This window comes from Balaenoptera acutorostrata, chromosome 16, assembly GCF_949987535.1.
Source record: "Balaenoptera acutorostrata chromosome 16, mBalAcu1.1, whole genome shotgun sequence".
Lineage (NCBI taxonomy): Eukaryota > Metazoa > Chordata > Mammalia > Artiodactyla > Balaenopteridae > Balaenoptera > Balaenoptera acutorostrata.
The window spans coordinates 48,761,872-48,779,124 of NC_080079.1; the positions used below are offsets into that span (position 1 = coordinate 48,761,872).

At 47.5% G+C, this 17,253-nt stretch overlaps 1 protein-coding gene across 2 annotated transcripts in view; it reads left to right on the forward strand.

The window, feature by feature from the left end:
- Positions 1-17,253, forward strand: part of VSTM4 (V-set and transmembrane domain containing 4) — an 89,849-nt gene that overhangs the window by 24,353 nt on the left and 48,243 nt on the right. For both annotated transcript variants that reach the window (XM_057531432.1, XM_057531433.1), the window contains exons 4-5: positions 6,036-6,143; positions 16,264-16,297. In XM_057531432.1, coding sequence (XP_057387415.1) covers positions 6,036-6,143; positions 16,264-16,297 — 142 coding nt within the window. The remainder of the gene's footprint in view (positions 1-6,035; positions 6,144-16,263; positions 16,298-17,253) is intronic.

A 17,253-nucleotide genomic window follows, 5' to 3' on the forward strand; every position in this document is an offset into this window, starting at 1 on the left:
GTGATTCTTTGTATTCCCTGCCTTTTCTTCTGCACATTTTGTAGATGGCGTTTTCTTTACTTGATGACCTCCAAGTAAAATAATCCCCAATTCCCTCCCTTAGTCTCTCATTCAGTGAATGCCTATTTGTTAACAAAGAGATGTGTGACTTTCCTCCTCATAAAGTGAAGCAGTAGAAAAAGCAATTGATGTATCCGTATTTCTGAGGCTGTCCTATGACCCAGGCACTGGGAAGAGGTGGGAGTCTGGAGATGTCCTGGGGGCTCCCTAAGGTAGGCCACTGGCAGATGTGACAGCAGGAGCCCTGTTTATCATCAGATGCATAAGGATATCATGGGGGGGTTGTTAGTAACCCAGACTCTGGGCTGCCCCCCCGCCCTGCCCCACCCCCTCGCCAAGAATCTGATTATTATATTTAGGAAGATATAAAAGAATTTGCACTTCATCAGGGCTTGAGGTGTTTCTGGTGCAAGTGATCCAAGAACTGTTTGAAAATGCTATGGTACAAAACCCAAGACTATATATTTGGCAGGATTGTAGCATTTAAAAGTCCACACACGCCTTGTGGCACAATCAGCATCTCTAAAACACTTTGTATAATTAATGATATTTTAAAATTCATGTGTAGCTACAGAATATGAGGGTTATTCTCAATCTAACGCTGCACAGAATCTGTAGGCCAACATGCACTGTCTTCTCAACACAGAGAATTAGGTCCCTTCAGGAAGGCTGAATTGGAATTCTCACTGTGTATCCTGCCTCAGAGCCGCTGTGTCCAAAGTGCTCTTTGCCTGTGATTTTAGCAGCAGCAGCGGCAGCAGCATCTATGGGTTTTGCTTTTTTAACCCAGCCACAGCGTTGGCGAGGTCAGGGGTAGAGTTGAAATTCCCCAGCGCGTGATCCCAGGCCTTTGCCCTTTTGTTCCTGGATGGGAGAGCTGCGGCAGGGCTTGAGGACGGATATCCATCCTCCTGGGGCTTAGCTCAGCCTGGCTGTGTGCCTGCAGCACACAAAAAAAGCATTGTCAGTCCTCTTGGTGAGATGCTGGAATGAGTTAAAATCCCTCAAGACTATTGCTCAGGTATTTCTCCCTGAGCAAGATATTACCACCGGCTGGATAAAAAAAATTAGTAGAAGTACGAGGTTTTCTCAACATAACTGTGACCTAGGTATTTGTCGTTGCCCTGGAAATGTAGAGGACGGACATTGACCTTCTGGATTTAGTAGTTCGGGGGGAATTGGGTTCCTTCCTTGTGCTGAGGAATGCTGGGGTCACTGGGTTTCAAAGCAGCTCTGAATACTCCAGCTGGCCTCAGGGTTGCCGTGCAAGAGGTGTGCAGGCTGCTTTTCACGGGGACCGCTCTGCCTGGCGTGGCCTGGCTTTCTGGGAGGGTAGGAGCTGGCATGCAGACCTTGTGCACCCGGTCTTGGCCTCCCTGCCGCGTGCACATCGCTCCAGCCTGCCGGCCCCACCATCTGCTTCAGGGAGGCCCCGGGCTGGGGGCAGCGGGGAGATAACTTTCTGCATGGCGGCTTGCAACTGAGTCCAACGAAGCAATGTCTTTGGAAGTCCAATGGCAGAAGACGAAACTGCAAGTGAATTTGGAGAATATAACAAGATTTTTAGAATTATTTTGAGGGTTCAGTGTTCTGTGGTATTTTAAAAGCTAAGCCCAGATTTGGTTAAGTGCCTATGTTTTGTTCAATTTGAACCTGAAGGTTTGAGGTTTGGATTCAGCCTCTGGACAAGCATTGTTTGGCTGGGTCTGAGTTTGAAAACCTCTGGCCCACATTTATAATGAGAGAGGTGTTTATATAAAAGGTAAAGGAAAAGACGGAAGATAGGGCAACGTTGGGCCAGTATTCCAGCCTGAGAGCGATGTCTGGAGCTGCACTGTGACTGCCTGTGTCACCGGCGCAGAGCTTGGCTCTAGCCTGCTGGCAAAACGTATCCCTGGAGTGTTGGGAGCTTGTGACCCCGGCTCAAATGGCTCAGGGTTTAACCTTTGTTTTCAGAGAAAGGGGAGGTGGTTTTAGCACTCTGAGTAGATACAGTAGGGAGATTGCCTTTGTGCAGCAAAGGAATGATTGGAACAGAGGAAAAAGTCAAAACCTTGGGGTAGTAGCTGCTGCCCAATCCAGGGAAACTCAGGTGTTCTTCTTGAGTTTTTCCTCCTCCTACAAGGTGACACTTTTTAATGTTCTTGCGGCTTCAAGAATACAATAGAGCAGGCATGATCCGTTCTAGGCCTGTGGGGACCCACATGCGGGCGGCTGGTGCCTGCTGGCCGGTGTCCACAGCCTGGAGGGCCTGTGTGCTTGGCAGCGTAGCTGAACCTTCCGGACAGGCCAGATGTTTTATGACTGCAGCTGCGGCTCCCTGTGGCGAGCCCCCTCTGTGCACGTTGAGGAGGCTGTGATCTGAAACCATCATGTGGGCCTCCTGGTGCCCCTTGCCTCCTGCCTGAGAGTGGGCCACAGATGTCTGCAGCATGCTTCTGGGGACACTTGTGGGAGAGTCTCGCTGTGACCTTGTTCCCCCTTTGGTTGCTGCAGTCCCGAAACCAAAGAAAGAGTTCTGATGAAGAGGGGAGCTCGTGGGTTAGGTCGCTTCGCTCCAGCAGTGCAGAAACTTTAGGAAGATAGTTCTTCTCTCCATCCCAAGACTGAAGCCAAATTGCTGTTGCCTTTTGGTCCCGGGGCCCGAATCTCCGGAATCCTTTTGAGGCAGATGCTGCGCCCACCGGCGTCCGTTCTGTCTGCCTGGCACTGTGACCACATAGTTTCCCAGCCTCTGGTGCCAGAAATGGCTCTGCAGTCCTGTTCCCGGAATACTTTGCTCAACAGTGTGTGAATCCAGGACTGGCCTTATGTTCTCCATGTTCTGTCCTGTCCTGTATCCTGTCCTGAGTCCCAGTCTGTGACCTCTGCTCTGTCCCTTGGAATTTGATGTTGTTTAAATGGAGGCCCAAGCCTGTCTCCTAACTGACCACTTGCAGAGTTCTCTGCCGTATTAATTTGCAAGGCCCACACATCAGACACACAGGCAACTATTTAGAAAGGCAGTTTTGATCTCAGTTACAGGAGAGAGTTTTCTCTATTTCTATCTCAGTCTCCTCATACCCCATTGAGCTCCTCGACCCCTGTAACCTGGCTTTGTCCCTCCCATCACACTGAATGGGCTTTCCTCCGGGACTTTTCCAGTAGCTTCCTAGTGGGAAATGCCAATGGGTGTTTTCCAGTAGCACGTGATGCTGGTAGAGAATCTTTCTTACAACATTCTACTCTCTTGGCTTCTAGAACTCTCACTGGGTCCTCCTCGGCTCCTGTGGCTGGCTCCTGCTCCCTTTGTAGGATACTCTTTCTCGTTCCCACCCACCTGCCCTGTTCCCTGCAAGTGCTCCCTTCACCTGCAACCTTGTCCTATTGTGTTTTCTACTTAGTTTATTTTTAGTCCTGGCAGTTTATTTTTAGTCCTGGCTTCTAAGTTGCCTTCTAAGAAACCTACTCGAACTAGCTTAAGTGAATATGCTGGCTGAACCTGAGACCAAGGGAGGCGCTCCAGGGGCAGGGACATCCCTGGGCCTCCCAGGGGAACCTGAGATGTCTGATTCCATCCCATTCCCCCTCCTTCCCTCTCCTTGACCATAGCCTTACCTGCTTCTCCAGGCTCGCCGCAGAAGCCAGCCACCCCAGTAGGCTTACTGCTTGCTTTTTCAGCTTAAGCACTTAATCAGCTGCTTCTCTAGGTCCCGAGTGCATTCTTGCTGACTCAGTAATTCCACTTCTAGGAACTTTAATCTGAGACTCATTAAGGTTTAAGGTTGTGAATACTTATCATAGAATCATTTATTATAGGGAAGTTCAGAACACTTTGAGTAGCCAATGATAAGATATTAAGTCTCTCATGATGATGTATTAATACCACAAACTTTTATCATAGTTTTCAAAATTAAAATCACTTTTTGAAGAGAGCATAATGAGAAAATGAAATTTAAATAAAAAGAAAGATATAAAACAGATATAAATGATCTTAATTTAAAAATTATACATACACATCATAAAGTACAGCAGTAGTTAACTCAAAGTGATGGATGGCTGATGACTTTTTTTCTCTCTCTATTTTTATTCTCTCTCTGTATTTTTGCATTTTCTGTGTTATTTTAACTACAACTCACCACAGAGGTCCAGTCCTCTGGGAAGCCCCTCCCAACCTCCCCAACCGGGATGGGTCCCTCTTCTGTGTGTTTCTGGTTCTGGACACGTATTTCTATGGTTCAGGTACCATGCAGCCCTCTGATTTCTTGATGAGAAGACCTTTGGATGTTCATCATTATATTTCTTGTACCTAAGAGCAGGCTGAGTATGTCTGTTGGCTAAAGAAATTTGTCAGCAGAGAAACGTTTTTGCTAAGTTCAAACATTTACTAAGTTCAAATACCTGCAGCCTTTTGCTTCATAGAAGATTAAAATAATCATTCTAGCTTCCCTTCTGCTTTCTGAGCAGTTTGGGCATCTTATCAATCGCATTGGTGACAAAGTTGATGACTGGAGTTTAAGGAATGGATGTATATTATTATGGTCTGAATGTTCGTGTCCCCTAAAATTCATATGTTGAAATCCTAACCCCTAATGTGATGGTATCAGGAGGTAGGGCCTTTGGGAGGTGATTAGGTAATGAGCATGGAGCCCTCATGAATGGGATTAGTGTCCTTATAAGAAGGGACCCTTGAGAGCTTGCTTGCTTGCTCTCTGTTCTCCTCCACGTGAGGATACCAAGAGAAGACGTCTCCAAACCAGGAATAGAGTCCTTACCAGACACCGCACCTGCCAGTGCCTTGATCTTGGACTTCCTAGTCTCTAGAACTGTGAGATATAAATGTTTGTCGTCTAAGTCACCCAGTCTATGGTATTTTGTTACAGCAGCCTAAACTAAGATATACATGAACATGATTGAATCATTGGAACATAAAGCAAACTTATTTTGAGATAATTGTAGATTAATGTATATTTCTAGTAAGTAATGCAGAGAGATTCCTTGTACCAATTGGTACCCTTTTATCCAATTTCTCCCAATGGTATCATCTTGCAAAACTGTAGTATAACATTGCAACCAGGATATTGACATTGATATAGCCGAGATACAGAACATTCCCATTACTACAAGGGTCCCTGATAGCAAGACCCACTTTTCTCCCGTCTGGTCCCTCCTTAACCCCTGGCAACCACTAATCTGTTCTCCATTTCTATCATTTTGTCGTTCCAAAAAAACGTTGTATAAATAAAATCATACAGTATGTAATTTTTGGGGATTTTTTTTCCACTCAATATAACGCTTTGTGCAATAGCTCATTCCCTTCTAGTGCTGAGAAGTGTTTCATGGTGTGGATGGACCACAGTTTGTTTACCCATTCACACACTGAAGGACATCTGGGCTGTTTCCAGTTTTTGGTTATTATGAATAAAATTGCTACAAACCTACACATTCAGGTTTTTGTGTGAACTTAAGTTTTCATTTCTCTGGACAAATGCCCCAGAGAGCAGTTGGTGAGTTGCATGATAGCCGTAGGTGTATCTTTTAAGAAACTGCCAAACTGTTTTTCCAGAGTGGCCATACCATTTTACATTCTTACCAGCAATGTCTTATCTGTATCTTTGTCAGCATTTGGTATTGTCCTAGTTTTTATTTTGGCTGTTCTGATAGGTATTATCCCAATATATGGGATATCTCATTCTTCATATGGGTATTTACAGAGCAAAGTTTTAAATTTTGAGGAAATCTAATTTTTCTAATTTATCAAGTTTTCCTTATATGGATGGTGCTTTTGGTGTCAAGTCTAAAAATTCTCTGCTTACTCCTAGATCTCAGAGATTTTTCTTCTACGTTTTCTCCAGAAGTTTTCTTGTTTCTATTTTACATTTAGGCTTGTGGTTCATTTTGAGTTGAGTTTTGATAATGTGTGAAGTTTTTTTATTTGGAGCATCTCCTGTGGTGTGGCCTGTCCCGACAATCACCTGCATGTCCCTGCCTTTTAGACCTCTACGTGTATGCTGTGCTGGTGTGCTGTGTGGGGATTCTCAGCGTTCTGCTCTTCACCCTGACCATCATCTGGCAGTCTGTGTTTAGCAAGAGGAAATCCAGAGGTAAGAGAACAGATAAAGTCATGTCTGGAGTGGGAGCACAGCCAAACCACAGACAGGCGGAAGATGTTGGGCAAAGTATCACTTTGGTTGAAAGATGCATCCTGAGTCAGGGATTATTCACCTGTGACTGGTAAGCAGTGTGAGTGAGGAGATGTGTCTACCTTAGACTCTGCTAAAATCAGCGTTGGCCACTGTTGACGTCATTTCAGTACCCCCTTTTCTCGAATCCCTTCCTTCCGTGGTTTCTGAGGGCCCTTACCTCTCTCTTCCTCCCAGAAGAGGCTGTGGAGTCAGGTGACCCTGGGTTTGATTCTGGCTCTGCCGCTTAAGACTGAGTTTTTAGACACATTCCTTAACCACTCTGAACTTTGGTTTCCTCATTTATTAAATGACATGGGATCACACCACCTTCCTTACATTGAATGTTGTGTGTTCATAATTTAATTACGGTACCTGACACTGTGCCTGGCAGGCAGATGGGATTAGAAAGACACCCCTTCCCTTCTCTTACTGTCCAGTCTGAGTGTTCCCTTCCTTCTGTCTTCTTTCTTGTTGGTGTCCTTGTCTCCTGGGTTCTGTCCTTAGCCCCTTCTTGCTTTACTCTTTCTTCCTTAGTGATTACAGTTCTCACGACTCTGACTCTTACGTCCCTATGAATGCTGCCTTCTTTCTCTCTCTAGTCCCCGCCTCTCACCAAACCTCCAGGTCGTGTTTCCACCAGCTCCTGTTTCCTCTGAAATACCCTCCCTGTGCACCCCGACTTCAGAATTTCTGAAACAGATGGGGACCCTGCAGCTCCCAGAGATGATCTGGGTAAGAGCTGGGTTCTGGAATTAGAATAACTGGTTCAAATGACGACTCTTCACCTACCAGCTGATGACTTACCTGCCGTGCCTCACCTTCTCCCTCTAAATAATGGGGAAAATACCAGTATACTAGTCTCACAGGATTGTTGTGAGGATTAAGTTAAAAAAAAAAACACAAATAAAACCCTTTACCCATTCCAGCTCCTTGTAAGTGTCCTGCATTTATGATGACATATGGTTATAGTTATATATAATAATTATTACTATTAGCCCAAGGTCATAAAGCTGGGAAGTATTAGATTTGGTGGTCATGGCTTAGGGGGACAATTAAACAGGGAAACTCAGCAGAGTTTCCAGAGGGGACTCTCCCCAGAGGTGCAGTCAGGGCTACAGGAATCTGGGAGGGAGGGAGAGAAAGGCATTCAGGGACCAGCACCCGTGGGATGCTGTTTCTGCCCTAGAGCTTAGGGGACAAGGGGAGAAGAGGTTTTTGGAACTTGTGAGAGCTGCAGCTGTGGGAGAATTGTCACCAATAAGAGCCTTAGAAGAGGGACTCAGGCAATGCCAAACCAGGCCGCAGCAGGGAGGGAGCCAGGAGCCTACCTTCCTTAGCCCCTCCCTGCCCCCTGCCTTCAGGTGTCCCTCGGCTGCTTTCCTTTGGTCCTGCCTCCCAGACCGGAAGCCAGAGGACGTGCACAGAGGTCAGCCTCCAGGGCCCGAGCAGGGTGGAGAAGGGATGGGGAGCTGGACGGGTGCGCAGGCCACGCAGCACTGGAAGCAGAGCCAGAGCTCTAGCCAGATCCTTCTTCCGCAGCCCGTGCGCTGCCCACCGTGCTCTGTGTGTCCGTGCTGCACTCCGAGAGCCTCCCTCCACGCCTGCGCACGCCTCATCCACGGTGCCCGAGCTTCTCTCCTGTTCCAGAGACTTGATGGCTTTGATGAGCTCGTGGCACATGTTGCACACGTGCCAGTGTATTTGCCTCCCTCCAGGAGGACGGTGTGTAAGACAGGGACCATGCGTCTGACCCATTCTCCTTGGAATTAGGCTCATGACAGCTGCTCAACAAATGGTGGGCAAATGGCTTTGCTTCCCAGCTGCTTTGCTCCCAGCTGTTGGAGTTTGGATGCCACATTGGCAGTCTCCAAGCCTGTTTTGCTCGAAAGGCACCTCTGCCTGGGCTCAGGGGCATGATAGAGAAATCTGCCTGGAGTGTAGGCCCTGTTAGGCCGTGGGGAGGAGCAGGGAAACAAAGCAACGTAGGCAGTTCAGGAGAAGTCCTTCTCCTCCAAAGCCAACAAGGCAGACTGGGACATAAGCTCCAGGCTTCCCACAGAGCCACTGAGAACCCAGACCTTAGCCGCCCTCGTGCCCCCGGGAGTGGGCTCCAGATGGCCTCGTGTGTGCCTGTGCACAGCGTCCGAAGCCCTATGAGCTGTCAGGAGCTTTGCCTGAGCACCTGCTGTGGGCCAGACCCCTCCACATTCTCATGAGTCCTCACCACCAGCCCGAATGACAGCCCATATTGCTCCCATTTGACAGAGGACACAGCTGGGGAGCTTGATCAAGTCCTGAAACAAGGGAGTGGCAGAGCCCGAGCCCAGCCCGATCCTCAGCCTCCGTGTTTCTGTTCAAGAAAACCTCAGCCATCTGGGGGCTGACATTGCCCAGGAATTTTCCTTCAGCCTTCAGTGCGGTTGTTGCTGAGGTCCTCCGCAGACAGCAGTTCACGGCTCCCGCAGCTCCTCGGGGGCTTGGCATCCGTCTGGTACAACCGCTGCCCGCAGGCTGGCATCCTGTATCCCTGGCAGGACCGTGCATGTTAGGCCTGGCGTTAGCCCTCACCTGGACCTGGAAGGCGTAGAGCAGCACTGCCCAGACCTTCAGGAACAGACTGCTCACCTGGGAACCTGCTCCAATGCAGGTTCTGATTCAGAGCGTAAGGGCATGCCTGACAGTCTGCATTTCTAATGAGAAGTGCAGGCAGCGCCACCCTGATGATGGGAGGTCTCACTTTGAGTAGCGAGGCCTTAGAACCAGTTCTTCTTCACTCTAGCCTGCTCAGCACTTCTCTTTACAATGAATATTTTGAAATGATCCCATTACTATCTTGAAATGAAACTCATAGATAAACTATGCTCCCTGGATGCACAAAAATCAAATCGGGCCCAGAACCCCTTGTTATATAGACAGTTTCTGGGTTTCCTATGCAAGTGTGTGTCTGGGTCCTTCTGCATCCTCCTGCCTGCGTGGGAGCCACAGGGCACCCAGGTTTGCAGGCCGCTCACACACACGTGGGAAGCAGAGGACAGCCTGGCACCCGCTCTCCCACTTGCTCAGCAAGATCTGTCTGAAAAGAGGATGTCAGAGTAGCTGTCTCTGCTCCTGCTGTGATCTCCCGCTGGGCCCCTGAGATACACACACCCCATCCTGGAAGCCAGGGGACCTGAGGGCCAGTCCCCTTCGCTCTCACCTTCCTGCTGCCCTGCCCTCACCCTGTCCTCCTAGGGCGCTCATTGCTCATAGATCTGGAGTTAATTCCACCATGTGTGACTTACTTTCTACTTTCCTCTGAGCTGTGAGTCTCCATCCCTACTCTTTGTGAGTGCCGGGGTGCCCGGAACTTCATCCCAGGGCCTCTGCAGCTCTGAGTCACCCTGGAATGCACCAATCCTGGTGACGTTACTCTAGTGGATTTTCAAGCACACTGGTTTCAGAGGCCTTTGCTTCTTCCGGAATGAGTCCATACCTGCTGCTTTGGTGTGGCCCCAACAATCCCTCAACCTTCCGTGTTTGAGCTTTTAAAAGGACAACTTTGAAGGCACACGCAACCAGAGGGAGAGGGGTCTAGCCCATTTGTCTCGGCTCCCATGTTTGTCACGACTGCGTTTAGCTTGCACTCGATGTGCTAAAACCCTGGCTCCAAAGCCAGGCTCCCCACGGCTTGCTAGGCACCTACATCTGCCTGCCACAAACTGGCTCTCCGCTTGCTTCCCCATGGTGATGGGATCAAAGGGCCTGTGATCTTTTCTCCCAGAAGTACAAGAAAGAGGGAGCTGGGGCGCTGCCTCCCACTCACAGCCCTGCTTAGTGGAGGGAGGAGGCTGCCAGGTACAGAATGGGGTGTCCCTGGCACCTTGGGGAGGATGAAGGGCTCAGCAGCCTGGCATCAGAGACGCTCGGACACTGGGACACCCCAGCATGAGCTCTCCCCTCCAAACACTTCTGAGACGCAGGCTTGGTCATCAGAGCGTGTGGGAAGGCTCGGTGAGCTCTCCTGGGCCCACTGCCCCATCAGAAGGGAGCCCGTCTCCCCGAGTGGGTGCTCGGAAGCCTCCCCAGTAGCTTCGTGAATAGAGCGCTGGACCTAGGGCCTGGATTCAAGCTCCTTACTTGTAAAGCAGGTCTTCTCAGGCCCCAAATAAACGACCTGAGCCCCAGGTGTCCTTGCTGTGAAATGGGGATAAAAGTTACTCTTACCTCACAGGGCTCTGGGGACACTTTCCCCGGTGCCGTGGCTGCCAGTCCTGGGCCTGGGCAGCTCCAGGGGCCACCTTCTTCTGTGTGTGGTCCCCCTCTCCAGGTGGCATCCCTCCACTGTAGTCATGGTGACGGTGGCTCGGCCCTCCCGACGGCTAGGGCAAATACAATCCCCCTGTGCACTGTCCCGAGTAGAAATACAAAGTGGGCTACGCATGTAGTTGGACATTTTTTTTTTAGTAGTCACATTTAAAAAGTAAAAAGATAACAGGTGATATTAATTTTAATCCATTTTATTAAACCCAATATATCTGAAATACAATTTCAACAAGCATCATCATAAAGATTCTGAAAGAGATATTTTACATTCCTTTTTTCAAATGAAGGCTGAAATCCGGCAGGTCTTCTCAGGCCCCAAATAAACATCCTGAGCCCCTAAGATTTCGCAGTTACAGCGCATCATATTCTGGACCAGTTACATTTCCCGTACTTGATAGCCACCCCAGCTCACGACTGCCATATAGGACAGCATGACTCTAGATAGAGAGCTTTATGCACTGGTGCTTTCACTGAACGGCTGTGGCCCTAAAATGCTCTTTGTACCAAGACAACAGGAGGTAGAAAACTTGGTTCTCCTCCTCAGCTTTCCACCTGGTGACTGAGGGAGACAGCTTTACCTGTCCTTGTAACCGTGCCGGCCTGGAAGCGTGGTCGAGGCAGGGCTGCTTCCTGGAGGGGCTGGCTCTTGAGCTTGGCGTGGCGGGAGCACCGTGCTGAGCAGGGGAAACGGCTGGGGCGGGAAGAGGGCATCCCAGTCCTGACCCTCCCCACAGAGAGATGCAGATGGTGCTTTTCCAGGCTGCAGGGCGCCTGCCTGTGCTGGGGCAGGAGGAGGCTGGGAGAGCGCTGTGCAAATGCACCGGGCCCTGTGCAGGGGATGCCGCTGTGCTCACCGTGCGTGCAGAATGCTCTGTGAACGGAGCAGGAATATCCACAGGACCTATCTCAGAGTCTCTGCGAGGCCTGCGGTTCTGAAGAAGGTGCAGGCAACTTGGGGGGCAATGAGGGGGAAGGTCAGCCGTACCTCAGAGGCCCTAACACTGCTACAGAGCGTGATAGGATGGGGGGCATGGCTGCCCCCACCCCACATTAACCATAGTGGGGTAGGTAGTGGTGACAGGGACAGTCCCAGGTGGCAGTGATGGCCTCCAGCCTGGACATGTCATCTGGGAGGTTTGGCCATGCGGTGGCGTCTGGGTGCAGTGTGGCCCCAGGCTACGAGGCAGAGGAAGGGTGGCTGGGGACCTCGTGCTCACAGATGTCTTCCTATCAGAAGAGGTGAGACAAACAGCCCTTTCTTTTAGAGTCCTCCAAGTCCTGAAGATCACAAGTCACCACTTAAAAAACACCGTGTCCCGAGTTTTCATTTCTCTGCAGGTTGGTTGCCTTGCGTGGAGCCGGGAGCCTTTGGGTCAAGTGCCCTGGGTGCCAGGCTGTGGCCTGTGGTGGAGACTGGCTCCAGAATCACCCTTCATTGCTTTTCTTCTCTTCCTGGTCTCACTTCCCCACTCTCCAGTGGGTTTCTTAGGATCACCTCCCACATAGACTCTGCACTTGAATCCTTATCTCACAGGCTCTGCTTCTGGGAACCCCTAGCTAAGACAGGTGACACAGTTATGTAATCAGCAGTGATTATGCTATGCATATTTAAGGGAGATTCCAGGCAAGGTCTATTTCTCAGATGCCCATAATTCTTCCCCTTGGTGCCCAGGATCACTTTTGGCCCCTGGGCTGTCCCTCTTCATTAAAGGGACATCAACCCTGCATTCACTGGGCTGAGACCTCATAAGCTTCAGTTGGCAAGTGCTGGCCAAGGTGCACGACCTGTGCCTGGCACTGACTCTCCTCGCCAGGCTCCTGGCCCTTCTGAGTTAGCCCCCCACCCCCATGGCCAATTACTAAGGAGCCCCCCAGCTGCTCTCCTGCTCCCCAGCTTCCTGATCTGCAGGCTGCCCGCCTTACTGACCCTGGACCAGACTTTCCCAAACACAGGTCAGAGCATGGGGTTCTCTAGGGCCCAGTCCCGGCTCTGCCCTGCTCCAGCCCTGGCACAGGGGACCAGCCGTTTATCCTGGACACTACTTTTTTCGTCTGTAGGGGCCCTAATACCAGCCGCCCAGTTCCTCTGAGAATGGTGTGGAGTAGTTACAAGAGGGCTCTGGAGTCAGGCTGCCCAGTTTTGTCCCTTCGCAGGTGTGTTAGTTTGCTCGGGCTGCCATAGCAAAGCTTATAGGTGGCCGTTGTCTCCCTGTGTCTTCACATGGTTTTCCCTCTGTGCATGTCTGTATCCCTAATTTCTTCTTATAAGGACACCAGCCCACCCTAATGACCTCATTTTAACTTACTCACTCCTTTAAAGGCCCTATCTCCAAATGCAGTCATATTTTGAGGTATTGGCCTTTAGGGCTTCAACCTATGAATCTGGGAGGGGGTATAGCTCAGCCCGTAATATTAGCTGTGTGACCTTGGGCAAGGCTGTTAACCTCTCTGTGCCTCAGTGTCCTCCACTGTAAAATAGGTATGATGACAAAGTTATTGTGAAGATTGAATTAGAGTACAAAGTTGTGGTCTTCAAACATTTTTGTTTGCATAGCCCCTAAAATCATTTTAAAAATTATGCATCATTGAACGTTTTTTATTTTTGACATCTAAACTTTTTTATCATAAATTGTTGTAAAGGATGTAATTTCCAAGGCAAATATTGACATCTTAAAAAGAAATGGTTAGGGCTTCCCTGGTGGCGCAGTGGTTGAGAATCTGCCTGCTAATGCAGGGGACACGGGTTCGAGCCCTGGTCTGGGAGGATCCCACATGCCGCGGAGCGGCTGGGCCCGTGAGCCACAATTACTGAGCATGCGCGTCTGGAGCCTGTGCTCCGCAACGGGAGAGGCCGCGGTAGTGAGAGGCCCGCGCACCGTGATGAAGAGTGGCCCCCGCTTGCCACAACTGGAGAAAGCCCTAGCACAGAAGCGAAGACCCAACATAGCAATCAATCAATCAATCAATTAATCAATAAAAAAAATAAATAAATAAATAAAATATAAAAAAAAAAAAGAAATGGTTAAATCTTTCCTTTACATCTAAGTATCATGAATTTAACTACATCTGTTGATTTTAAAAGACTCCATAAACAAACTTTAGCTGTTAGAAATTTTATATTGTCCCTTCTTCTCCTTGAATTTTTATCTTCAATCCACTTCCCCCACAAAATTTTATCCTATTTTCATACATTTTTGTTTTGAAAGTTCTTTGTTGATTGCTGATTATATTTCTCTGTAAAATAGTATGTGTATAAAAATTTAAATTAAGATTTTAAAAATTTCCTTATTCCACAAGTCTCTAGGTGCTAAATTTTTTTCCTGGATTGAATTATCAGTAAATACTGCACAATTAGTAAAGATTTAGAAATGAATATAAAATTAATCAAAACCACATAAATACAAGTTTAGATAAATAATAATCATAAGAAGTAAAATTTTATTGGAAATGTATATTTATTGAAATGGATTTTTATTTTTACCTCCTATATTCTTGTATGAATTTGTAATAGAATTCAGCATCACTTCTATTCCTATATTTTTAAGAGATGTTAGCTCTGAAATACCTCGTTCAATATAAAAATAGGCAGGAATGGATGAAGTTTCCTTATACCACTCAATACTTTAAACTGCTTCTGAGTTTTATGTCAAAAGTCACAATGATCTATCATTGAAAATTTTAATACTCTACCAGCTGACGACTGGATTAGGTCATAATTCAATCCTTGTTGAAAGCAAAATATTGGAAAGCTTTCCTCTAGTGAAAAGTTTATTTGCCCAGTCATTGCTTCCTCAACACTGACACCAATATTTTTTTTTAAATTAATTAATTAATTTATTTATTTTTGGCTGTGTTGGGTCTTCGTTTGTGTGCGAGGGCTTTCTCTAGTTGTGGCAAGCGGGGGCCACTCTTCATCGCGGTGCGCGGGCCTCTCACTATCGCGGCCTCTCTTGTTGCGGAGCACAGGCTCCAGACGCCAGGCTCAGTAGTTGTGGCTCACGGGCCCAGTTGCTCCGCGGCATGTGGGATCCTCCCAGACCAGGGCTCGAACCCGTGTCCCCTGCATTGGCAGGCGGATTCTCAACCACTGCGCCACCAGGGAAGCCCTGACACCAATATTTTAAATCATTTATTGATTCATTGGGGCCATTGATGTGCCCACTGGCTTTTACCCCCAGGACAGGTCTCTGTAGTACAAGTCAGGGTGGGTAAGAGGTAAGCCTTGATTTTATGAAGTAGAAAGGGTGATGTAACAGGGAGGAAGGGAAAGGAATACAGCCAGACCTCAGGCACGTTCCAGGGGAATGAATTCTATGGAAAGAATACCGTGGGAGGTGAGGATCCAGAAACAGATGTCCTTAAAACTGTTCTTCCTAAGAGTGCCCAGGGGTATGCAAACCCCAGACTAAAGACCACTGATCTATATAATAAGCTTAGAATAGTGCCAGGAACATATGAAGTGTTCAGGAAGTATGAACTATGGTTCTATATAGGTGTTAAGTAAATGGAATGCAGAAAGAGTTCAGATACTATTAGGGGGTTGGACAAGATAAACCAAAAAAACCCTCTAAAGCTGATTCTGTCATTCTGGTTTGGAGCCTGCATTGGTCACTTGCATCACAGATCACTTCAAGTGTAGGAGCTTGAAACAACAACTGTTTTATTTGCTCACAATTCTGCAGGTCAGCAAGTTGACCTGGGCTCAGCTGAGCAGTTCTTCTGGCCTCAGCTGGATCACTCATGCAGCTGCAGCCTGCTAGTGGGTCAGCTGGGGCCTGGCTGCTTCGGTGCCTCAGCTGGGATGACTCGTGTCTGTTTCGTGTGGTCTCATCTTCCAGTAGGCTAGCCAGGCTTCTTCATGTGATAGCAGAAGAGTTCCCTGCAATGAGAGAGAGAGAGCTCACAAACCTCAGAGCACAAGGCCTTTTATGCTTCTGCTTGTGACTCATTGGCTAATATTTCATTGGCCAAAGCACATCATGTGGCCAAGCTCAGAGTCAGTGTGGGAGGGAGTTACACAAGGATGTGGATAGATATATTAATGTGTGATTCATTGGGGCCATTGATGTAACACTCTACTACACAACTCCAGGGCCCTGTGGCTGTTTCAGCTTTACTTCTCTTTGAGGTGAACTCAACGATGAACTTAGATTGGACACTTGTTAGGATAACTGCCTAGGTATTCTTATTTTTCCTCTGTAGCTAGAACACGGTTTTTCTGAAGGAGACCTACTATGGAGGATGTCATTGCAAAAAAAAAAAAAAAAAAAAGGCTATTTTTTCCCAGGACCTCCTCTTAGTCCTGGAAGAGCTTTGATCAGAGAATTAAAACCCATTTTATAGACAGGAGCACCTAAGTGGAGAAAAGTTGCTCCAAGAAGGCTTTCTCATGACTAAGGCAGAGCTCAGAAGTTGGGTGACTCTATAACTCTAGATTAGAACCCGATTCAACCTGGCTTGGCAAAAAAAATGAATTTTGGTGGTTATGTAACCAGGAAGTCTGAGGTGTATGGCTTCATGCCTGGCTTGATCCAGGTATGGAACAATATCAAGTCACTGTGGTGTCCTTGCCATGGCTCTGCTCTACTCATCCAAAGAGAAGGATAATAGCCCTGAGAGGTGGTTTGTGCCAACGTTTGGGCAATACCTGGCCACCTACATTTCCTAGGGATTCCTGGAGAATATATATCTAAAGTAGCATTTATTTACCATCTTCTATTTCTTTTTCCTTTCACAGTGAGACACTATTTGGTGAAATGCCCTCAGAACAGGTAGGAATATTTTCTTCTTTTTTTCAAGTAAAACTCTGCTATTTTACTTTCTTTTGATATTACCAAGAAATGGTTAAATTCATATCTTTACCTTAACGTCTGCATATTAGTTCAAAAATTGGCCTAAAAATGTGTGTTCTGCATGCACTTGCATGTTTCCAGATTTCATGTTCTGGCTGTCACCCTGAGAGGGGCCAGCAAACATGTGGCTCATGCTGGCCCAACATACATGCTGGAGGAGGCTTGACACTTGCTCTTGAATGACTGTTCCCCTGCTTAGGAAGGAGCTGGCAGGTGGACTGAACCACTTTGATGCCTCCTGACCACAAACACTCCTGATCCCCTTCCACCAATGCCTGCTTGTCCTATGTCCTACTCTACAGAATGCGTCCATTAGTGATATATGTGCTAAGATGCTAGCCTTTTAGCTGATGGGACACACCTCACAGGTAACAATAGTTATGGAGTTAGGGTAGATATTGCAAACTCATAGTATTTAAAAATTTGAGACTTCTGGTCCAGACAGGATGGATTAGATCAATTTCTCCCTGCTCTTCCCTGCTAATAAGCACAACTGTCATTTCTGGAAATAATATAAGAGACAAACAAAGGAGGACTCTGAAAGGTAGTAAGAAGAAAATGATGAAAGACAAAGGCAAAGAGAAAAATCTTAAAAGCAACCAGAGAGAAACAATGCATTATCAGGGAAACACAAATTTGAATGACAGTGCATTTTTCATCTGAATCCGTGGAGGGCAGAAAGAAGCAGCCCATTTTTCAAATACTGCAAGAAAAGAACTGCCACCCACAAATTCTATATTCAGCAAAACTATCCTTTAGGAATGAAGGGGATATAAAGACATTCTCAGATGAAGGGAAACTAAACTAAAAGAATTTTTAGTTTCACTATCAGGCCTACTTTAAAAGAATGGCTAAAAGAAATTCTTGAAATAAAA